Genomic DNA, 24550 nt, shown 5'->3' with positions numbered 1-24550 from the left:
ATCAAATTGTACTTTTTTTCTTTTGGTTATTAATAATTACAGGATAAATATTATTTATATTATATCATCGTAATTACAACCTATTTTTTATTTTTTCCTTGTGAACAGTGAAGTTAGCTGGCAGACAACTGGCTCAGCTGCCTACCTGTCTGCTTAGTGTTTTTTTTTCCTTCAAGTTTAGTGTTTAAGTTAACGTGTTGTGTATATGTTATTTTAACTTTTTGAGTTTTTTATTTTTCTCTTTATTTAAAGTTGTAATATTTTAGTCATTCACACTTTAACCACTAATCCTTTTAAGACTTTTTATTTTTACCATCAAAGTTTTATGTTTAACAATTCATATGATACAACTTTAGTCTATTTTAATTTTCACAATCAAAGTTTTTAGCTTGGTATATTTATCTTCCATGAACATCGCAAGTTTATACTTCAATATCAAAGTTTTATGTTTTAAGATTAACGTCTTTTTATTGTAAGACGATGTGTTTTTTTGTCTAATGGTAACGGTTTCATGTTAGAATTAATTTCTCGCATTCAAGTCTATGTTCGGTTAGTTTGCTTATAAATTGTATTAGAAAAATTCAAATTGTATAAAATAGATGATGACCAAACTATCAAAAGTTGTACAAAACTTATTATAAATAAACATTTTGGGTGTTATGAAAAATATTAACTTAAACTCGATTTTGCAGTTAAAAAGATATATAAGTTGAGTTAGAGCTCGACTTAAATTAAATCAATTTTTGATCAATTTTGATCCATCTGTCTGCCTCCTCTTTACTAGTTTACTGTTAACTGTGTTTGAACCTTTAGTTTTTACTGTGTTTGAACCTATTATGTTTACTGTGTTTGATTGGGTTTTATGTAGACGGATTTTCTCTTGATTGATCAGATTGTGATTATTTTCTACAATTCCTTCAAGATTTTCAGCGTGAAATGATGCCAAATGCTTGTAACAAATATATAAATAGTTTTTAAAAAAATTGTCAAAAAAGTGTCCAAATTCATGTATAAATGAGGTTTGAGCTTTATTTGGCTCAGCTATAGAATACGCTAAGGTCAGTCGAAAGTATGGAGCTCGACTCGATTAACTTAAACTCAATTTGGCAGTTAAAAAAGATATATAAGCTCAGTTAGAGTTCGACTTAAATTAAATTGATTTTTGATCACTCTTCTAAGTCGATCTCGAACAGCATGTTTCCGACTTGAATTAAATCGATTTTTGATCACTTTTCTAAGGGGGTGTTTGGCCTAGCTTATATTTTTTTGGCTAATGCTTATAAATTATAAGTGACTTTTGGCTTTTTTGTTTTAAATTTATAAGCTCTTTTGTAGTGTTTGGATTAGCTTTTGGTTTTTGAAAGGAAAAAAAAAAGAAAAATAGGAAGAAAAGCTAAAAAGCTATGATTTTTAGCTTATCAAAAAGTGGCTTATATAAGCTAAAAAACATAAACTTAAAAGCTCATACAAACACTTAAAATGATTTTTTTTTCTCAAGATAAGCAAAAAAAAACTAAAAGCTCTATTAAATAAACTAGGCCAAACACCCTGTAAATCGATTTTTGATCACTTATCAATCACATGTTTCCGAACTAGTGCATAATTTTTAATCAAATAAACCGTAAACAAAAACTCAGAAAAGGACCCAAAACTAGCCAAATACTATAAAATCAAAATTGGCAGTAAAAATTAATCGAGTATCAAATACAAAAACATGGAACATCAACAACAAGAATCATCCAGTAATTTACAACTAGTTACAGTTACCGACAATAATAATAATAATAATTTCAATAATGAACCAGCTGCTGTTCCGCCAGAAGAAATTAGGGTTTCAAAATTCGATTATTCAATTGATAATCACTTCAAATACATTGATCAAATTTCAATTCTTTCTGGCAAATCAGAAATACAGTATCAAGAAACCGAATTACAACGCTTGAATTCCTCTGTTACTTTCTTAAGGTTCCGTTTTTTTCAATAGGGTTTTCCGGTTTACAATTGGGCCATTTGGAGTGGTTTTACAATTTAAAATATTTTCACGTTAACAGTAACTGAAATCGTGGCTTTTAGTTAGTGGTTGACATGACTTCTAAGTAGATATATATTAGAGAAATAGCAATCATTAAGCGACACTAATGTTTGCTCTGTTGGTTTGTACGCTTGCTGATTCCAGTGGAGGTCGTGGGTTCTAAACTTTCACCCCATATTTTTGTTTCTGTTTTCTTTGGCTTGATTTAATATGGATTGGACTAACCAAATTGTAATTATTTTCTTTTGGTTATTAATAATTACAGGATAAATATTATTTATATTATATCATTGTAATTACAACCTATTTTTATTTTTTCCCTTGTAAACAGTGAAGTTAGCTAGCAGACAATTGACTTAGCTGCCTACCTGTCTGCTTAGTTGTTTTTTTCTTTCTTTCAAGTTTAGTGTTTAAGTTAACGTGTTGTGCAGATGTTATTTTAACTTTTTGAGTTTTTTTATTTTCTCTTTATTGAAGGTTGTAATATTTTAGTCATTCACACTTTAACCACTAGATTCTTTTAAAACTTTTTATTTTTATCATTAAAGTTTTATGTTTAACAATTCATGTGATACAACATTAGTTTATTTTAACCTTCACAATCAAAGTTTTTAGCTTCTTATATTTATCTTCCATGAACATTGCAAGTTTATACTTCACCATTAAAGTTTTATGTTTTAAGATTAACGGTGTATTGTTTCACGATGTGTTTTTTTGTCTAATGGTAACGGTCGACATGTTAGAATTAAATACCCGCATTCAAGTCTATGTTCGGTTGTTATCCCCAGCCAATGACCGGGTATAACACTAGTTTGCCTATAGATTGTATTAGAGAAATTCAAATTGTATAAAATAGATGATCAAAATATCAAAATATGTACAAAGCTTACTATTAATAAACATTTTGGGTGTTATGAAAAATATTAACTTAAACTCAATTTGGCAGATAAAAAAGATATGAGCTCGTCTTAAATCAAATCGATTTTTGATCACTTTTTAAGTCAAAGCTCGATTGCAGCCTTAATGATTCGTGAACACCCCAAGAGCTGATTTTTTTTACGATCCAAAACTAGCCAAATACTATAAAATCAAAATTGGCAGTAAAAATTAATCGATAATCAATAACAAAATAACATGGAACATCAACAACAAGAATCATCCAGTAATTTACAACTAGTTACAGTTACTGACGGTAATAATAATTTCAATAATGAACCAGATTCTGCTGCTGTTCCGCCTGAAGAAATTAGGGTTTCAAAATTCGATTATTCAATTGATAATCACTTCAAATACATTGATCAAATTTCAATTCTTTCTGGTGAATCGGAAATTCAGTATCAAGAAACCGAATTACAACGCTTGAATTCCTCTGTTACTTTCTTAAGGTTCCGTTTTTTCCGAGTTTTTATTTGTTTTATTTATATATAATTTGTTATATGTAATATACTTTTTATGCATTAGACTTTCGGATATTGTTATTGTATGTATCTAATCTAATGAGTGCTATGCTTGGTAAACCAATGACGTGTTGCCTTTTTTGTGTGATGCAAATATGTAAGTAGAATATCGGTCCCTAGATACATACCGGTTTTCACAATGTGATTAGGTTGATTTGACCAAACATTAGAGGAAAGTTTACGTTTTGATAATGTATAATGATGTTAATGCGATTAAGAGTCTACGTTGTATCGGAGCCTAGATGCTATTGTACCCAATTTCAGGGGTAAGATTGTAATCCATGATATTTTGTCGGAACAATTTAGATTCCATGTTGGTACAAGGCAACCGAACAGCAGCATTCTTGTTACTGACTTTAGCATTTTCCGTTGTTTGTTCGTATCTCATCTATATACGATGATTCTTGGTTCCGTAGCTAAAGATTTTGGTATTCACAGGAAATGGAGAGATTTCTGTTATCAACCTCGAACTATTAGGTTTGCTTTTGAAAACGAGACTTCCCAGGAGAAGGATGTCACAGCTGGGTTAAACTTGCCTCAATTTTCTTCAGCAGCTGTTCCCAAGGTACAAATCTATGTTGTCAAGTGGCTCTGCTAATATATGTCTGTTTTTATTTACACAACGGGAAGGTGTTTCCGTATAAAGTTTTTATTTGAAGAATGGCTGAATAGATTGGGTCTAATACGGATGCAGGATATGTCAGATGGAAACAGAATCTCTTCACCATTGAGGTTCGTTATCAATCTATATCTCTATGTGGCTACTTCTTTGGTTTTCTTTCTTTTTTTTTTTTTTATAGTTAACCCAAAAGTTATGTTTCTCTGTCTTGAGGCTTGGACACTTTATACTGCTTGCCAAGAATATATATGGTGTTCCTTGCTTTACCTCCTCAACCTCTGCTGATTAGTATATGTGTGTTTGTCGTCCAATGTTCATTTTGTGGTTATTCTGATATTTGGGTAATTTTGTGTGTGTATTGTAGCTTTAGGCTGATAAAGATGTTAACCTTGGAACTTATCTCTAACTGATATGTAAAATATAAACTGTTTTTTGTCTAAGTGAGTTAGTTCTCGAGTAAATTGGAAAGGTATCTAGTTTATTTGTGCACATGCGAAGTAGTCTGTTCCCTTTGGATTAATGTGACTACTTTCTTTGGATTTCAGTATTCTTTCAGCTTAACTTTCTAATTCTATTATGTGATTAAAGCATGATTTACACCTAACCATTATATAAATATATATAGAGGTTAGGGTTTATGTGGCTGTTAGACACCTAACTTGGGTGTAAAACCCCTCACATCTTGTTTTTTTAATCCATAAAAAGCATGGGGGGCCAAGCATTTATATATATATATATTAAAAAATTAGTATGTGAGGGGTTCTACACCCAAGCTTGGGTGTATAACAGCCACATACTCCATTTTCTCACATATATATATATATATATATCCATTCGATATGGAGGCCCAAATTTAGGTTCAATTTTATTGGAAATTTCATCTACTTGTTAATATATCCTTCAGACTTTCTATGAATGTTATCTTAAATAGATGTTTTTGCAGCAAAGATTTTGTAATGTACGTTGGGGGCCAAGTTTGGGCATTGGATTGGTGTCCCAGAGCTCATCCGAGTTCTGACTCTGACACTAATGTGGAGGTACAGTTGTTAACATACCTTTCTTGTGCTCACTTGCTTTCATGCGGGGTTGTAATTGTTGTTCATCCATGTTTTCACAGTATAAATTAGAAGCTTGAGGGGTTAATATCTTATTCAGTTTGCCTTAGAAATGTTTCCTGACTAAAAGTGAAAGTTTGAACCAGTATTCTATTATACTATGAAGTGAATATAATACTTATTGTTTGCGACATCTTATGTATCTTTATCTTGTAACTGTTTGAGACATATTATTTATCTTTACTTCGTGATTATGTTTTAGTTCATTGCCGTTTCTGCTCATCCTCCCAACTCTGCATATCACAAGATTGGTGCTCCACTTACTGGAAGAGGTCTCGTCCAGATATGGTGCATATTGAATATTGGTGTGAAAGACCAAGATGTGATCCCTTCCGGCAAAGGAAAATTAAAATCAACTTCCAAAAATAATGACAGTCAACCAAAGAGACCAAGAGGGAGACCAAGAAAGAATCCTGTAGGTGAATCTACAAGTGACATGGATGGCAAAGAAGAAACGGGTAAAAGTTCCAAATCTTGTAAGCCACAAAAGCCTAGAGGAAGACCAAGAAAGAATCTTGTTAGTGAATCTGTGAGTAATTTAGATGGCAGCAATCAGTTAATCCAAAGTCTGGCTTTACAAGATCCTGAAAATCCAAACTTACTTCAGCTAGTGGCCACGGAAGAAACTGATGCAAGTTTTGGCTCAGTTAAGCCGAAAAAGCCTAAAGGAAGGCCCAGAAAGAAACCTGCAAGTGAATTTGTGAGTACTATAGATGGCAGCAATCAGTTAATCCAAAGTCTGCCTGTACAAGATCCTCAAAATCCTAACTTACTTCGACTAGTGCCCATGGAAGAAATTGATAAAAGTTCCAGCTCAGTTAAGCTGAAAAAGTCGAAAGGAAGACCCAGAAAGAGACCTGTAAGTGAATTTGTCGATGGCAGGGATCAATCTAAACAAAATCTGGCTGATCAGTCTCCTGAAAGCTCAAGCACATTACTTAAGCTACTTGACAAAGAAGAAATGAGTAAAAGTTCCAAATCTAGTAAGACGCAAAATCCTAGAAAGAAGCCAAGAAATAATCCTGTAAGTGAATCTGTAAGCAGTGATCAATTTCTGCAAGTTCTGTCTGTGGAATCTCCAGAAGATTCAGACCATTTACTTCAAATAGCTGCCAGAGAAGAAACTGATACAAGTTTGAAATCAAGCAAGCGACAAAAGACAAAGTTAAAACCCAGAAAGAAACAAGTGAAGGAATCACTAAATAATTCTAATGGCGTTGACAAACATATGTGCTCATTTCCTGAATGTCCTGATAGTTCACCAAAAGCAAGTGTGCAACCTCTTGCTGTTGAGTTCCCTGAAGATGCATCCTATGTCTATACCCGAAAGCGGAAAGGTGACAATAAAAAATTCTCAACAAAGTCAATGCGGACATCTTCAAAGTCTAGCTTAACAAAATGCCAGACAGTAATAAAAAGTCAAGTAACTAGTACTGATGTACCTCTTCCAACACAAAGTTGTGGAAGTCCTCTACAGCAAGATCCCATCCTTTCTGAACCTGTTCTTGATAGTGGTTTCGTTTCTGAGGATGCTTCTTTACCTAGACTTGTAATGGGATTGGCCCACGGTGGAAAAGTTGCATGGGATCTGAAATGGAGGCCCTCTGATTCTCGTGTTATTTCCAAGCACCTAATGGGCTACCTTGCTGTCTTGCTTGGAAATGGATCTCTTGAAGTGTAAGTTTCTGTATACTTGGATCGTTATGTTATTATGAAATATATACTTCATTTTTTCTTCATCAGAGTATTTTGAATGTAGGTTGGAAGTACCTCTTCCCTGTATAACTAAAGAAATATTTTCCACTGCTCAGAAGGAAGGTAGTGATCCTCGCTTCATCAAGTTGAAGCCAGTTTTCATGTGTTCAATGTTGAAGTGTGGTGATAGACAGAGGTAATAACTAATACTTTTTGCATAATTCTTTTTCTCCTTATTACAGTATTAACGAACTTGAGTGGTCTATTATTTTATCGGTTTTTCAAGTTTTGCTCCATCTTTTGTTTGGTTATGATGTATGATGATAGAAGTTGTTACATCTTTGGCCGGATATGCTGATGTATAATCATGCTCTTATCGTTATTTGTTGTTACTCCAATATTCATTGAGATTCTTATTTTGACTGCCCTTTATTTTGTTGATTTTTTGTTCTCTTATGCAGTATTCCCCTAACATTGGAGTGGTCAACATCAGCTCCTCATGATCTTATTCTGGCCGGTTGTCATGACGGAGTGGTAAAGCTAGAACTTGGTCTATATTTTTGTTTGTTGGTTTATTTAGTTTTATGTTTTTACAATATTGTATAAAGTAGTCAAATGCTTTAATTCAGACCTTACTCCTACTTGGATGAAGATATGGTTACTTGCAACCAGCACACACAAATAAATAATAGAAGCATATAAATCTAGCCATCTAGTCTACTGCGATCATTATTTTCAAAGATTTGATTGTAGGAAAATTTTAAAACTAAAATATTTTTATTTGTTCAGGTGGCCTTGTGGAAGTTCTCTGATAACGATCCATCTAAAGGTACGTTTCATGTTTTTACTTTCTATTTTGTGAACTTTGGCTTCTGTTTCATATCTAAGTTTTGGGATTCCCATCTTACTGAACTAACTGTCCTGGTATGCTTTAATATATCTTTAAGAGCGTGTACATAGAAGCATTATAGTTTAGTGTGCTTAATGTTCTATAACAAGCATTACGATTTATAGTAGTTGATCTTAGATTTTATGCTTTTTGTTTACAGATACTAGACCTTTGCTTTGCTTCAGTGCGGATACAGCTCCTATAAGGGCATTAAAGTGGGCTCCATTGGCTAGGTCAGTGGTCCTAGATGTAAAACTAGTGCTTTTAGAATAACTTGGACATTTTACTGATGATGTACAGATCCATTGTCTTACCATTTTTTGCTTGACATCTTCATCTGGAGTGACAAACACAAATCCAATCCTGTATGCTTTTGATAATATAATATGTGTTAAGTTGTGGGGTATAAAATATAATCCAGGGGTCATTACTCATTTATCAGATGTTATATTAAGATACTTAGAAACTCTTGCTAATCACTGCAGTGATACCGAGAGTGCAAATATAATTGTTACTGGTGGACATAAAGGTCTTAAGTTTTGGGACATACGGTAAGAATCCGACTATTATCATTCAAATTTTTCTTACACCATCTAACTATAATATCTTCACATTTTTCACTGTAGTGATCCGTTTCACCCTCTTTGGGATATTGCTTCTCAGCAGAACATAAATAGTATGGATTGGCTCTCAAATCCAAGGTACTGTAATTATGTATATCTCTCCATGTTACTGTAGTTCTGTGGCAATATTCCTTATCCTCCGCCTTTTGTTTTAATTTCTTACTAGTTTCTGCTTGCAGTTGTGTTGTTTTATCCTTTGACGATGGAGAAATAAGAACAATCAGCTTACTGAAGGCTGCTTGTGACATTCCTGTTACGGGTATGCCCTGTATTAAGACACCACAACATGGATTACATAGTTATTACTCTTCATTATCTTCAGTTTGGAGTACTCAAGTGTCAACAACAGGTAAATTAATCTACAACTTATTGATGATAACAACAGGTAAGTTTATGTACAACTTATTGATGATAACTGTGATAGTATTCTAACTTTTTTGACATTAATCCCAGGCATGGTTGCATATTGTTGTTCAGATGGGAAAGTTCTTCATTTCCAGGTGAGCTTATTAAGTGATTATTTGATAATGTATTATCTCTTTAATTGTGATGCATATATATTACTCGTAGTATACACATAGTAATTCTGGTAAATAGCAATTGTTCTAGATATAAACAAATTACTTAACTCGCCTTGTTTATGAACTTGATCAGCTTAGTACCAAAGAGGTGGAGAAAGATGATATCAGAAACCGCAAGAGTCATTTTCTTTGTGGTTCCATAACCTGGGAAGAATCAACCCTTACTATATTCTCTCCGGTACCCAATAAATTGGGTGATGTTCCCAGATCCAAACGTGGTTTTATATCGAAATCAAATCAAGAGAAGAGAGCCAAGGACCAAATCTTAAAGTCCCAAACACCAGAAAAACAACTAGGTTCATCTCTCTATGTATAATAATATTATGAAATGATATGATGCGAAATTGTTTAAAATTTACCACCAATGTGTGGTTGGGGGTCCTGATGTCCTTGCAAGAGGTACCGGGCTCAAATCTCCCGAGGTAAAAAAATAAAATAAAAATAGTCATAGGGATACCCTTGTTAAGCTGCGTTCATCTAGGTCAAAGATTTCCCCTTCCGCGTAACCGCCACAGAGAAAATCTCATCCATTTTGTGAAATTGTTTATCTGATTATGTTACTTTGAAACATAGTTATAGTAGTCTACGATGTTTGGATAAACTTTTTTGATTGTTTGCTTCAAGGTAAATCAATTTTATATCTGCTGCAACCAAATTGATCATTAGAAGGTTAAATATAAGTACATATTTACTCTTTTTTAAACAATTTATAACGTTTATCTCCATTTTGTATCATTGTTTGAAATTTGGATATTAGTTTTTTAGAAATATATTATAGTTAGTAGAATATAAATATACATTTTAAATTTTATGCTGTCTTATATAAAAGCGTATCCTTTTTGGACATCTATGACATTAGTTGCTTGAATTCTAATTACCTATAAAGTTGATTATCTGATTATTTCTATGTCCAAGAAACTAGAGCATTCAAATACTTTGTTCTTAGGCTACAGCTGGCTGCCTGGCTCTGTTTTTACTATTTATCTGATCCAGATTATCTAATGCACATTCAAGCACCAACCCTAAAACGTTATACATTATAAATAGATTTATAATATTCATCATCTGAGGTTGGGGTTGTTATGTTAATGTTCCAGGTCATTACCTGGGCTCAGAAGACAAGTCAGGGATATACCAACAGAGCGGAGATACCTCTCAGACGACCGAAACCAGTCAAGTATTAGCGTGCATGGATAATGACAATAAGAATGAAGGAGAGACTGTAAGAAAATATGTAAACAACGAGCAGGAAAAAGAGGTTCTTCCTTCCAAGATCGTTGCAATGCACCGTGTTAGATGGAATATGAACAAAGGTAGTGAGAGATTGCTGTGCTATGGAGGCGCTGCTGGTATTATACGGTGTCAGAAAATTTATTAACCCATAAGCTTAGAGTTAATTCAGGGTTTTTTAGATTAGGCAGGATAATGTAGATCTCAACAAATTTTGTATTTCGTAAATAGTTTCGTTAATTTATATCCATGTGTTTTGTTTTTCCTAGGCAAGTTTGTGTATATAACATAGTATATTAGTATTTACATTCTAAGTATCATGTTAAAGTAGTAAAATATTTGGCTAAGCTTGCCCTGATTTTCAAAAAAATAAGTATGTTATATAGAGAAACTCAAATGTAAACCCTGATTTTCAACGTACTATAGAGAATTAGAAAGCCCTCTCTATACAACTTGGCGTGGTAAAGTTATTCAATTAACGCTTGATTATAATTCCCTCGCTGGCAAGCGACTCTAGACTTGAGGCCTCGGGTTGCATTTTGGCCTAATAGCATTATCCTCTTTAATTGTTTCGCCTTCTAAAAATGCACCCACTACTTTCCCATCTTTAATCCAGTATGCCCTAACTTGGGCTTTTCATATGTTGGATCATGGTTGCCAAAAACAACAACGTCACCAGCATTCTCTCCATAGAATTGCGACGATAAAGTCAAAGGACCGCGAGTAGAAGAATGGATGATATTCATAAGCCTCGATCATTTCCTTGCTCGCTAGCAAAATGATTGGAAATCACATAAAACTTCCCAAACCATTACATTAAATCAAGATTATATACTTAATAATATAATTCATGTAACCATATATAATACGTTAGTTGTATTCAGAATTTCAAGGTTTTTGAATAAAAGGTGGTTTAGAACAAGCGGCCCATTTTGAATCAATACTAAAAAGGCATTGTTTCTGACAGGACTCATTCGGTGCAAATTAAAGAAATGGTAAATATAATTGAAAATATGAAGTGGGCAAGTGGCCCATTCAAAATTCCGCCTTTCTCCTCTTCGACTTGTCCTCTGAATAGATTTATCAAAGGCTTTGCTCCAACACCAGAATCAAAGTCTAATTTGCAAACATGTCTGGCTATATAGGTTGTGTCATATTTCAAAAGAGCAATATTAACAAGCTACAAATGGATTCAACAGAGCTGTTCACATTTCTAGACAATTTAGTAAACAATATAACTGGAAAACATTTCAACCAAAACGACAAATGATCGGAGACAAAGACATGGAGGCATTTACCTATGAGAAACGATGCAACCATAGTCGGTTTTCAAACCCACTAACCCTTAATTTCTGAATGCAGAAATCAGAAATCAATTTAAAACTGAGAATGATCTGACCAATACTTTCACGTCACTTATAAAATTAGGGTAAGGATTGGCCAAGAACGGGAAAAGATATCTGCTGCTTAAAATCTTCCTTTCTTAAGGATACAGAACAGATATATATAATTAATCCAAAAGTGAAAGATTAGAAAGAAGCAACGTGTTTAAACATAAAAATAACAATGAAGAATGAAGTCGGCTAGCTTAGTCCACTGGTCTAGACTTATGGGCTCTTCAACAAGTGAATCCAACCAACTTGGTTCAATCCAAGTATGAGCAGAAAGATGTGTAGTCAAGAAAACATCCCCTAAATTTTCTTGGACGCTTTTACCATCGAACGTGTGATATGTGCTTGTTTTGAGTGAATAAAACACTACCTTTTTGTTTGTAGAACTCAATTGTGCAAGGTAGACCTTGTTCGCCATTTCTGGTGTTTTGGCTTCAATACACAAACATGTTGTATCACAAATATAAATCAAGTGCTTTCCTACACCGTTTACTTTATCCCATTCTCTATTAGAACCATTCAACATGAACACCTCAATGGGTTCTCCAAACCTGCCCATAACGAGTAGAAGATGTTGGACACATTTCACCAAAAAATATTGTGCTGGAGATCCGCTACAATGTCTTGGGGCTTCGGATACAAAAACTTCAAAAGAGATATCATCTTCACCCCAATGTTTAAAAAGCTTTAGTCCCCCCGTCTCATACAAGTAAATAAAAATGTCCATCATGAAATGTTGGAAAACAAACAGGGGACGTTTGTTGATATGGTTTCACCTCATACCAATCCCAGGTTGGTTCTCTAGATACATAATGGATCCCAAATCTCGTAGGATAAAATCCAACAACCATACAATCAGGGGAAGTAGGCGGAGCTGAGAACCAAAAGTTCTCTACCATATAGTTCGTGTCTGGAAGTTTGCGGAGATCATTTATGAAGGGGTTAAAAAACACTGGGCAACAATCACTGGTTTTGAACAACAACCAACCAAACCTGGAACAGCATATTGTTTCATCAGCAATCGGTAATTGTGAAATTCTCATAAAGTTATTGTCACCCAACAGCGGGTCTGTGAAAGTAATAACACCTCGAATTTGGTCTACAACCATCAGCCAAGGTGAAGCTAGTGAATAATTCTGCAATCTCCCTAATTCTGTTTGGTGGCGCCATTGTATTTGAGGAGCTGCTAGATGACAACGTTTGCATGTAGCACGAAAGTTCATGTATTCTACACCAACACAAAAGTTCATAATCAACTCCAGTATATCAACTCCAGTTCATAATCAACTCCAGTTCATGTATTCTACACCAACACAAAAGTTCATGTACCACGACCTCTCTATCCTTGACAACAATTTCAACCCGTATGACAAACTCAGCAATCTGATTGTCGTCACATAAAGCATATATATGACCATTGCAATAAGTTAGGCTATGCAGTATTTGTCCATTAGAGGTTATTCTCTTGAGTTGATAAGCATATGACATCTCGGTCCATCTTGGCTTATTTCTCAGGCTTTTTTTTTTCTTAGGAAATAGTTGACAAAAAACAAAGGAAGGCTTATTGGTTCTTGTTAACAGGATAACTGAATCTGGATTATCTGGAGGGCAGACAAACAACATTCTCAGATGGAATCATAATCTCCGTCTTTCAAAAGCAAGGGAGGAAGAGATATGATGTTAGAAGTGAATGAGGGGTTCCAAAAAGACCAAATATCATTGTGTGGATGGTTAGATAGAATTATCCACCCATGAAAACACCCTCGGATACGCTTGCCTGACAACTCGGGAATTTGACACTGATATTTAGCAACGGGTTGTGTAAGGTGGAGAAAAGCTGGTGATTAAGGTCTTCAAGGTTCTGAACAACACACCATGGATATTTTGCGGATAAAGGAGGCAATTTATTATTGTCACTAGAGACCTCCTCGTGCTCCATCATTATCATCGAATCTAAAAAAGATAACAAAATCATATTCAGGAATGTCTTGTCCAATCCTCAATTAAACTTCACTTTCAACCCCAAACGACACAAAACTTTACCTAAAATAAACAACTAAGAAAGACTCAAATTTTGATCAAACAAACAACTTAAAGACTCAATTTCTATCATATAAGAACTTAAAAAAAAGAAAAAGAATCCAGCTTCAAATATAAGCAACCCCTAAGAAAACTCAATTCCATTATATCAAATTAAAAATAATAAAATCATAGAAAAAAAAAAGACAATTATGCTTATTAACTTTATCGATGAATAATTACGGAATAAATCAATGAATTTAAAAGTTTAAAGATCGAATTCGTACCAGAATTTACAGTACAAACTCCCTCCTGCTTATTCGGCTCCATCATATTTATGTGATTTTAAAAAGAAAAAACCTGTATTAGAAATTAGAAGTTTCACCCAGATTCTTGTCCCAGTGGTTTTCAAAAGTTTTCATATTTTATCGCTATCTTTCCATATTTACGTTTTTGACCCTTAACTCTGGAACTCCATAAATAAAAAGAAAAAGTTAAGTTAAACATATATACACTACATACTACATACGACTATATGAGAAAATTCGTCTTTTCACTTATATTTTGTCGTTTTTTTCCTCTGTTTTCACCTATCAATTTCCGGATTTGAACAAATAAAAGATAACATCATTATAGTACAGAATTAAAATAAAATTAGGCTAGTGGTAAGGAAAATACTTGGTGACTTCGATCCTTGTTTGACAAAAAAAAAATAATTTCTTTAAGGTATCCGTTACCAATAAAGCCTATACCGACATGTAAATTTTAAATACACGGGTTCGATCATGTGGGGATTCGGATGAAGGTTTTGTACCGACATCATATGGCTCATACGGGGGTGAGTCGATGGCTATTTAATTGTCGTACCGAGACAAGATCGAAAAGAACTCTCCGTTACCTTTTCTTTAAATTATGTTTAAAAGTTCAATAATCAAATGGCAAAATACAATTCATGATCAGAAACAAATTAACACTATCAAGTGAAGCAAAATGTTTTCAGATTTTGGTTGCAAAATCGATTCCCTCGCTGGCAAGCGACTCTAGACTTGAGGCCTCGGGTTGCATTTTGGCAACATTCCTAATGGCATTATTCTCTTCAGTTGTTCCGCCTTCTAAAAATGCACCCACTACTTTCCCATCTTTAATCCAATATGTCCCAAACTTGGGCTTTTCAGATGTTGGATCATGGTTGCCAAAAACAACAGCGTCGCCAGCATTGTCTCCATAGAAATGCCACGACAAGTCAAAGGATCGGGAGTAGAAGAATGGAAGATATTCATAAGCCTCGATCTCATTTCCTTGCTCGCTAGCAAAAATGGCCTGTGTGTCAGTAAAAAAACAAAAAAAATTTAGCTCAAGCCTCGTTCAAGGCTAATGTTTGAACTTTGAACATATGAAAATTACCTTGACAGCTTGTTCTGCAGATTTGCGGGAATGGTCAACATGTTCAACTCTTCTAATGTCCCCGTAAATTTTCATTGGGAACTTAGCGACATCACCAATGGCATATACATTATCAACACTAGTTTTGAAAAATGCATCAGTCTGTAACATAAACACTAAGTTAGATCTGTGAGTTATCTGTAATAGTTTAAATGGGTAAAAACACGAAACTTAGCTTCAAAAGAAACTAGTTGCATAAAACCTCCCAGAATTTAACATTAAAAAAGATTACACTTGAAATAATCTAATTCATGTAACCATATTTAATACGCTAATATTATATAAAATTTCAAAGTTTTTGAATAAAAGCTGCTTTGAAGTTTGAAGTAAGTGGCCCAGTTTGAATCACTACTAAAAAGGCATTGTTCTGACATGACTCATTTGGTGCAAATGAAAGAGATGGTATATATATAAGCGAAAATTAAATTATCATCACAAGTGCAAACAGACCTTAATTCCACCTTTCTCTTCTTCGACTTGTCCTCTGAATAGATTTATTGGAGGCTTTGCTCCAACACCAACAACGACGATATCTGCGTCCTCCACCCTACCATCTTTTAGTTTAACTTGTTTTACCTGTAGTTAAGGGACCTCTATTAGACACAATGTTGTACACAAAATTAGACTGCTAGAAAAACGGAAGAGATTGTGGTTGCATGGGTACGAACCTCTCCATTTTCATCACTGATGAAACCAGCAGCCACCGTTCCCTTGATGATATTGACTCCTTTTTTCATATAATAACCCTCATAGAAAGCAGCCATATCCGCCGTGAATAAACGAGGCCCTATAAAAGATATTACATGTAAGAGCCTAAGAGAGGGACAAACTTGACTCATATATGAACGAATAAGTTAATTCTTGTAGTTTTTTCCCATGGGTCAAACTGTCAAAGAGGTTAAGTTAATAAAGTTTGACTAACAGTGAAACAGGTCAAATGGGTCTAAAGCTGCCCAACCTGTATCTTAAATTCTTAATGTATCATCATTTGGTTCAAATAAAAGCTATAAAAAATATGGACAAAGAGTGTTCAGGGAACGCGACCCAGCCCATTTTCAGCTCACATAATAAGTAGACTTTTTGACTCATGACCCAACCAGACCACTTTTCCAGCTATACTAATCCGGCTTTGTTCACTTACTGCACCACGGTTCTGGGTAGACCATGCTAACATGAAAGTTGTTTATTATTAGTGCCGCGCTAAGCTCAAGGCCAATGTATCCTCCTCCAACGACAAGAGCCTTCCCCTCTTTCTTATTTTGGATAGCTTTTACAAGTTAATCAGCATCTTGAATTTCTCTCAAGTAGAAAATGTTTTTCGAATCAGCCCCTTCTATACTAAAGTCCTCCAGTCTAAAAACCTGAAAAGAAAGTTACAAATTCGATTAAACCAATAAAAAGTAGAAGTAAAGGGTAAATGTGATTATAACCATAGAATGCAAGTTTACAGTGGATCCAGTGGCGATTATTAAAACTTCATATTTGAAGATTTCTTCAGCTGCACTGGTAAGAGTTTTTGATACTAGATCTGCTTTAACGATCTCTGTGCTAAGGATCAAGGTTATTCCTGTAACGGGTAAAATTGATTTAGTTGCACATCAGCCGCATTCGTTCAGTGGCTGAAATATAATACAGTTTGCGATATATACTATTAGCATATATCAGAAACATGGTCTGAACTATTTGAATATGGGAACATCACATTTACGACTCACTACTTTTGGTTCATTTTTTTACAAGTTTTACTATACTATCGAATTCATTAAACGTTCATTATGTTTGGTTTGGTTTAATGTGTGTATGTTGAAATGATCAACGAGTGGAACGAATCTAATTACATACTGATTACTAGATAACTGTAACTCTTGTATGTAATGTGCACTGTAATATAGAAAAAACATGCCTTTCTCTGTATACCACTCAAGCGGTTGACTTTCCCGTCCACTTCCAACGCATACATGAAACCCCGGAAGTCTAGCAGCTCCTGAAAGTATATAAAGCCAAGATGTCAAGAAATCATAGAATCGTAACAGATTTTCTAGATTTATGACGAGAAAACATGCATTCAAGCATTATATGTATTTGGATAGTAGAACTTGATGTAAAAGTGTACTTAATGAGAATTGAGAACTACCAGAAAACATTACCTTCAGGAAACATATATCCTTTGCTCAATGCAGGGCGTTCATAAGGAGCTACCTAGAGAATGTAAAGAAATTGTGTACTTTGGCATTAGAAATTATAATAAAACGAAAATATTTAGGGGAATGACACAGAGAGACTGGGCAGGAATATATGTCTTAAGAGATGATTGCTAGCTCATCAGGCTTAACTCCCTGCTTTTCAAACTCCCTGGCAGCATATCCCTGTACATATACTAATAATCTTTAGCACTTTCAAAATCAGACAATTACTTATATCTAATACGATATGTCAAATATGTGGTTTAACGTTAATGGCAACGTTATACACATAGTCATCAAATGTCACATTGTCGCGGTTTGTAAGAGTTAGTTCTATTTTTTCTCTATATGTGCAGTGATGTTTGGATCAAGAAAATTGAGATAGCAATTCAATCACATATGATGCAAAATCAAGATCTAATTATAAATTTACAACACACCTCACGACTTGCTCACGCGCATACATTGTATATCAAAAGTTTAAGTTTTAGTATGATAACAATCATAAGTTCATAACTAGAATGTGAATTAAGAAAACATAGCGATTGTAAAATAGATACGATGTAAGAAATGAAAGCAATAACGTGCACGTGTAGTGTTTGTATATATATATATATATATAGGTTGATTGATATATACTCACAGCTGATACACCACCGCCGAGGATGATGTATTTAAAAGACTTCTCCGCCATAGATGATGATGGAGCTTAGATCAACGATCAATAGAGAAATTAATGGAAATCGAATGTAATGTACGTAGTAAGTGAATCATATATGGAAAAATTAAGCCATCAGCTGCATGAAGAAGGCCTATTACAAGGTTGTGGGAATATTATGCTTAATTGCCTGATCAAACTTATTAACTAACGCCCGTGCCATGCAGCGGTGGTGACAGGTGGCGACGATGGAGGTAACAGGTAGCAGCGAAGGAGGTTACGGGTGGCGGTGTGATTCGTAATGTAACTGATATAAAATGAGAGAAGTGTAATATATACGGGGTGTAATATATACGGGTTGAGTGATGTATATTGTAGATAATTTCATCAAGGTTATTATTATAGGTAAACTAATTAGAAGGTAAAAGAATTAATTTAGGTATTTTATTTCAAAAGGAAAATAACTAAAGATATCAGTAAGTATATCACGAAGGGTTTTTTTTTTTCACAATATATCACTAAGGACTTTTTTAATTTGATTAACCTTTGAAGTTAATGAAAAGATAAATGATTATCGTATCATAAAAATTGATAAATATATCACACAATATAACTTTTAAAATACCTTATACAATTCAATAAAGCATATGTATGATAAATTAATTAATAAATCATTTCCCTACTAATGAAAATGATAGATTCCAAGTTAACATTATATACAAATTTCTTTAAAAGTTTTATACTAAAAATACCCCTTAATTAGACTACGTTTTGTAGATCTACTATTAGGAGGCATTGGTTAGTAACTCAAACTTTTCTAAATAATTAAAGTTATATTTAATAATCATTAATTCAATCAAATAATTGCCACTTTTATATAAATTATTAATTATTAATATATATTTATATATATATATATATTTTAGAAACTTGTTTATCAAATGAATTGAAAAAACAATAATGCTCCATGATGGGGCGTTGGTTTGTAAATTCCTTCTTCTTTTACTCATTAACTAGCTAATCAATCCGGATTCAATTCGGGCCGTTGCAAATATGTTTCGTTATATATACAAAATAAAAATTGTTATAAGAGGAAAACCTTGATCATAAAGTTACCAAACATTGAATTCAGTAATATTAATAAAACTGAGATTTAAAGTAGAATAATATTAACAACATCATCAGTAGATAAAAACAATACAATGTACGACTTATAAAAACAAAACACAATTCACATATCTAAAGTTCTAAACCATAAACTCGAAACATCAAAGGAGCTAAACCTATGTAATTATATATTTTAACTCCAAAATAAATTTTTACTTAGAAATGGATATAAAAAAATATCATTAATTGAAATTATATATATATTTCATCAAGACTTAAATGAAAATTTTGAACTATGATAGACCAAAGAAAAATTATGCTACATTAAAATAAATATATTTATGTAATATGACATCATCTTTAATTATATAAAATGTAAGAAAAAATTATAACATGACACATCATATTTTTTCTTCTATAAACAATCTTTCTTTATTAATAATAGAGATTATGGTGTTAATAGATTAATTATCATAGATCAACTGGTATCATCATGTGATAACATGAGACCACTGAAAACTGCAAGTCACGGGTCAAATTTTTATTTATAGAGTAATTTAAAAAGCATCCGTATATATAGATAAATTCTGACCCACAAAAAAATACTTGTTTGTAATTTGTTTATGTTTAATAGAATTTTTGGTCTAACCTTACACCAAAATCTTGGTTTCTTCCCCTTTGAATTTACTGTTAACACTCTCACCCCAATTTTTAACACGTATCTGATAAATATGTGTTTTTATAATATATAACGTATTTTCTTTTTCTAAATGTTATTAAAAAGATTGAAATTTTTAAAAACTAAGTTAGTTTAAAAGTATTAACTTAAAATGAATATGGAAGAACATAAATACATAATTGCTTGAAAGCCGATCAAGATATATGGTTCATGTCATAGAGGTGCACAAAAAAACCGGTTAACCTAACCGACCCGTATAAAAACCGGTTGTTACTGTACTGGTTAACGGTTATTATTAACCGTAGGTTAGTAACTGATCATGACTTTCAAAACAAGAATCGGTTATTAACCGGTTAACCTTAAATAAAAATAACTTATAACCGGTTAACCTATCTATAATTAATATTTTATTTATTGAACATGTTATCCATACGGTACCAAACCCGCCTCTCTCATTCATTATCCTTTTTCCTTTTCTATTTTCCCCCAAATCGAATGAAACCCTTATGAAAATAATAACCCCAAATCGATTACACAAAAAAAAAACCCTAACCGTCCAAATCAGTTGATTGATCGAATTTGGTCGATCAAATAAAACAAAAAAATCGATCGAGAATAACATCTTCATCTTCTTCACTACTAGTACAACAACTTCTTCAAGCTTATCGATTGATTTGTGCTCCGGTATCTTTCTGCTGCTTCGGTTTCTTCTTCCTCTCTGTACTCTGGATCATTGCTCGCCATTTGATTCGATTTGAAGTTTTGAAGTTGTGTGTGTGTTTGAGTGTATGTAAATTGATTGAGATAGAGAAAGAAAATAAGATCGGAAGATGGAAGAAAAATAGAAGGGGGATTTTATATACTATGTAGGACCGGTTAAAAAAAACCCCAAATAGGTTAACCGGTATCGGTTAACCGGCTATTATTAACCAAAACTGATTACATCGGTTATAGTTTTTTAGAACCCAAACCGTTTATTAACCAATACCGGTTAACTGAAACCGGTTTTAAAAAAAATAAACTAACCGGTTTCGGTTATTAAAAAAAAATAACCGGAACCGGATTTGCACCTCTAGTTCATGATAAGATGAGTACAAATTCAATGAGTGAAGCCGGTCAGGTCTTTCAGTGATGAAAGTTATTTACCATCCTTGTATTGCTTTTAAGGGAAAGGGTGTCGTTGACAAAAACCATCGGTAAGTTTTGGCTTATTGACAAACTACACCACATGTATTGGCAAAAACCTTTGGCTCTTTTTGACAAGTTCAATCAGCTAGTATTCGCCGATGATGGCAAAGGATTGGCAAAAAATTTGTAAACAAGATTCCTTTTTTTGTGTATTTTGTTTTTTGTGTGGCAAGTTTTGGCAAGAATAGAGCATTACACCCTTAATTTTGGCAAGTTTTAGTTAGTTTTTGGCATTGCCACATGTCATCTTGTAATTGGCTAAAAACTTGCCAATTTGCTAAAAATTTGGCACTACACCCTTGCCCCTAATATTACATGTTCGCTTTTATGTTCAAGTTGTACTCGATATATGTGATGTTGTCATTACCATTTACTACGGCTTTTTTAACGAAGTTTGTGGTCCTTCGCTTTGCAATACACATAGTGGATTATATTGTAGATTTATAGAGTAGTTTTTATATTATTTATGAATTATGAAATGTTTTTGTGTTATTTCAATAAAAATATACACTTAGAAGAAATATCTACATTCTAAAACCCCATTTATTTTCTGATCCGAATAGATCATTTCTAGAATTAATATCAATATGAATATAGCTGTAAATAAGTTATGTAATTTTTTCATTTATTTCAATATAAATTATGAGTTTTAAAAGATATCAACATTAAATACTCTCTCCGTCTCAATTTAAATATCTTAATTTGACATTTTGGATCTTTCTTATTTAGCTTTGACCATCTAAAATTTTTTGTGTTATACAATATTTGATGTAAAATATATTAATGAATTGAGTTTTAAATGTATTTTGCATTGATATACTTTTTGGTGTATAGCCGTCGTATCTACATACATAGGATAAAAACATATGAGCATACGTTACCTATATTGATATTTATTTGTAAGTTCATTAAACGAAACATGGAGAACATCTAATAATGAGCTTAAAACCTATATACTTAATTTAAAAAATAACCATTATCCGATCCAAAATTAGCCGTGATTAATTTTTAAAAAAGAAAAACAAAAATCGTAATTTGTATAAAAGTCAAATAACAATTAGAAATAAAAACAGAACGACAAAACTGGCGTTCCAACGAGAGATTGCCATAGTGGCGACCAAGGAGGCCGGAGATAGTGTTTCAACGTTGGTCTAGCCGAGATGGTGTTATAAGCTAGCAAGAATCATATTGTATCATTGTATATAATGTTTCCTTATATGTTTTGTTTAATCATGTATTGTCCATTTGTAATTGATGTTATAAAATTTTAAAAGCGCACAAGTTTATGAAATTAAAAACATATCCGATAAAGGGGTGAGGGCACAAGCACAAACAAACATAAAAGGTTGAAAAACGATATGTACGTAAAAGCAAAAGGTAATATATATGTTTTAGGTGCTTAGTTCATGATTTTATATGGATGGGTCCTCTCCATCGCTTTCTTTTAATAATAGTCTATGGTTTTTAGTCCATTGTGTTAATAATCATCACTTTCTTATAGTTCTTTTTGACCACAACTATCAGTAAAGTATCATATTATTGAAGAAAGATGATAATAGAATTAATGTACGCGATACACTACATGATTTCGCTGTAAAAATAAAGCAACTCCTAATATCATTTGCCACGAATTCATGGTCGTCCCGTGAATTTTTACGGACTTGTGTTATAATTGCGATATAGGCCCTTTATTAATTTTTCCATTAATTTTATATCCAAATAAGTAATGTAGATGCCAAAAGTAAATATAAAAGTAATCACATGAGCTAATAAACATATAGAATTGATATTGATATGTACAAAATAATGTAGATGAAAACAAAATTATTTCCCATTTGCTCCAATAGGAATTGTTGGCTATTAACTTTATTCGGAGTCATACACTCATTACTCGTACAGTCATACACTCATACATACGGATACGATTATTTGAACAGATTCTATTAGGCATAAACGCGTAAAGTTTTAAGCTCATTATTTTGAGCTTCAATAAAAAACAATGAACTAAAGTTTTAGGCCCTACAAGTAGCCCTGTTCAATTGCATACTTTGAACACCTCTAAAGCCGGACAGCCGGTTATAGATCCTAATACCAATTTTCATGGTTCATAAATGAGATTAAGATATAGATAGTTTGATCTCTATTTAAAGTCGATTGACTACTTCTGGTTATATTTATAATAAAAATGGATTTCCACCTTTATTTTATCTCTATCTAAGTCTAAATTCTTGATTGGTGTCTTTGAAAATGAAAATAATAATCGTTTGATAAGAAGACTTGCTTGTTACTACACAATTATAAGATTGTCAAAGTATAAACATTTTACATATAACAAAGTTGTAATTGTAATTGTAATATGTATTTTCTTAATTCTTAGATGTTAAATATTCTAAAAAGTTATTGAACAATAAACACCTAGCCTCTTTTACAAGTCAATATTGGTCCCCTCACCTTTTTGGCCTATCATATACTCATTAGCCCCATAACTCACACACACAGAAATGCATCACTTTCCGAACATTCTTTGGGAGCACGTGCAGTAATCATACTTAAATAACAACCATTAGATAATGTATAACACTAATAATACGATGATTATATCTATTTTCAAAAGAGAAAAGAAACATATATATTATGGAGTGTTCTTTTAAAGTAAATTATACGAATAGATCATGTGGTTTGTCAATACTATTAATTTTAATAGTATTTTTAAAAATTGAAATATTCAAAGTATGCATTTTACAAATCGAAAATCTCTCATCCAAATGTTCTTTACAAACTCATGTATTCTATGACCGTATAAGAGAGTGAAGAGACAAAAAGCTTCACAAAATTGGCTCAGATTTAATTGCCAATCTTTATTTTTAATAGCACGGATCGAATATCACAATGTAGAGTTTAGACTACGTTGTCTTAACCAGATCTATGTTAAATAGTCCCTCGCCCAATAACTATTAGGAGAAAAATTCCCTGATAATTTGCCTAAAGGCACGATAACATATTAGGGAAAAAATTGTCTTCTAAGACTTAAATCTGAGTCAACCTAAATCCAAACCTTCATGTAAAGACTTACTTATCATTGAGTTATTAACCCAATGATAGATGTAATTATCAGTTATTTATCAATTCAAATAACAAAAGTTTAATTGATATTAGTAAACAAGTGTAAGCTTCGTTGCCCGACAGTATGGAGTACTGACCACACCATTGTCGGAAGCGGAAGTGACTTCGCGGGCGTGCATACTTACTTAGTTATTTATTGACTTCCTCCTTTTCTTTATCCGCAGGAGGTTCAATTCAGGTTGCTTTCGTTATAGTTGATATTGTAAATATTGTGTGGTTTATGTTAATATCTTTACAGTCTTCCATCAACTATATATGAGAGCATCGTTGGCTTATACGCTTAACAATATGCTACTTGACTTTGTAATTTTGTATTCACCGTATAACAATAGACAAGTTACTTTGTAATTTTGTATTCACCATATAACAATAGACAAGTTAAATAGTTTTACTTCATTTATGTTACATAGCGAAAACATAATTTTGTCACAAAACAAGTTTCTAAATTACTACTTATGAAGTAAAGGTCAAACCAAGTTCATAAGTACCATTAATAACATGATTTCGTTATTCAAGAA

The 24550-nt window shown here is 32.9% G+C and overlaps 1 protein-coding gene, 1 long non-coding RNA gene and 1 pseudogene across 2 annotated transcripts; 1 reads left to right on the top strand and 2 right to left on the bottom strand.

Annotated features, from left to right (window-relative positions):
- Positions 1-3048: 3048 nt before the first annotated feature.
- On the top strand, positions 3049-10547 carry LOC122582402. Its single transcript, XM_043754790.1, has 15 exons — positions 3049-3417; positions 3928-4054; positions 4184-4221; positions 5052-5145; positions 5426-6900; positions 6983-7114; positions 7380-7452; positions 7708-7747; positions 7968-8040; positions 8293-8358; positions 8434-8508; positions 8610-8779; positions 8884-8930; positions 9085-9307; positions 10109-10547. The coding sequence occupies exons 1-15, from the start codon at positions 3167-3169 to the stop codon at positions 10387-10389; spliced, it is 3165 nt and encodes a 1054-aa protein (XP_043610725.1). The 5' UTR covers positions 3049-3166; the 3' UTR covers positions 10390-10547.
- A 1155-nt stretch (positions 10548-11702) lies between these two features.
- On the bottom strand, positions 11703-12896 carry LOC122582890. The gene is made up of 2 exons (XR_006321279.1): positions 12720-12896; positions 11703-12625 (listed from the first exon to the last, which is right to left on the bottom strand). It is a non-coding gene; the product is annotated as an uncharacterized LOC122582890 (long non-coding RNA).
- A 1751-nt stretch (positions 12897-14647) lies between these two features.
- On the bottom strand, positions 14648-17971 carry LOC122582687 (annotated as a pseudogene).
- Between the last annotated feature and the right edge of the window lie 6579 nt (positions 17972-24550).

The sequence above is a fragment of the Erigeron canadensis genome, chromosome 9 (assembly GCF_010389155.1).
Source record: "Erigeron canadensis isolate Cc75 chromosome 9, C_canadensis_v1, whole genome shotgun sequence".
In the NCBI taxonomy this organism is placed as follows: domain Eukaryota; kingdom Viridiplantae; phylum Streptophyta; class Magnoliopsida; order Asterales; family Asteraceae; genus Erigeron; species Erigeron canadensis.
Note: the sequence above shows the minus strand (reverse complement) of the source record. Positions and strands in the feature narration are given on the sequence as shown.

Excerpts from the sequence above, each read along its gene's own strand:
- LOC122582402 (XM_043754790.1), top strand. The coding sequence starts at position 3,167 with ATGGAACATCAACAACAAGAATCATCCAGTAATTTACAACTAGTTACA. Across the intron at positions 7,453-7,707 it reads CCGGTTGTCATGACGGAGTG|GTGGCCTTGTGGAAGTTCTC; the intron begins GTAAAGCTAGAA and ends TTATTTGTTCAG. Across the intron at positions 8,780-8,883 it reads TACTCAAGTGTCAACAACAG|GCATGGTTGCATATTGTTGT; the intron begins GTAAATTAATCT and ends CATTAATCCCAG.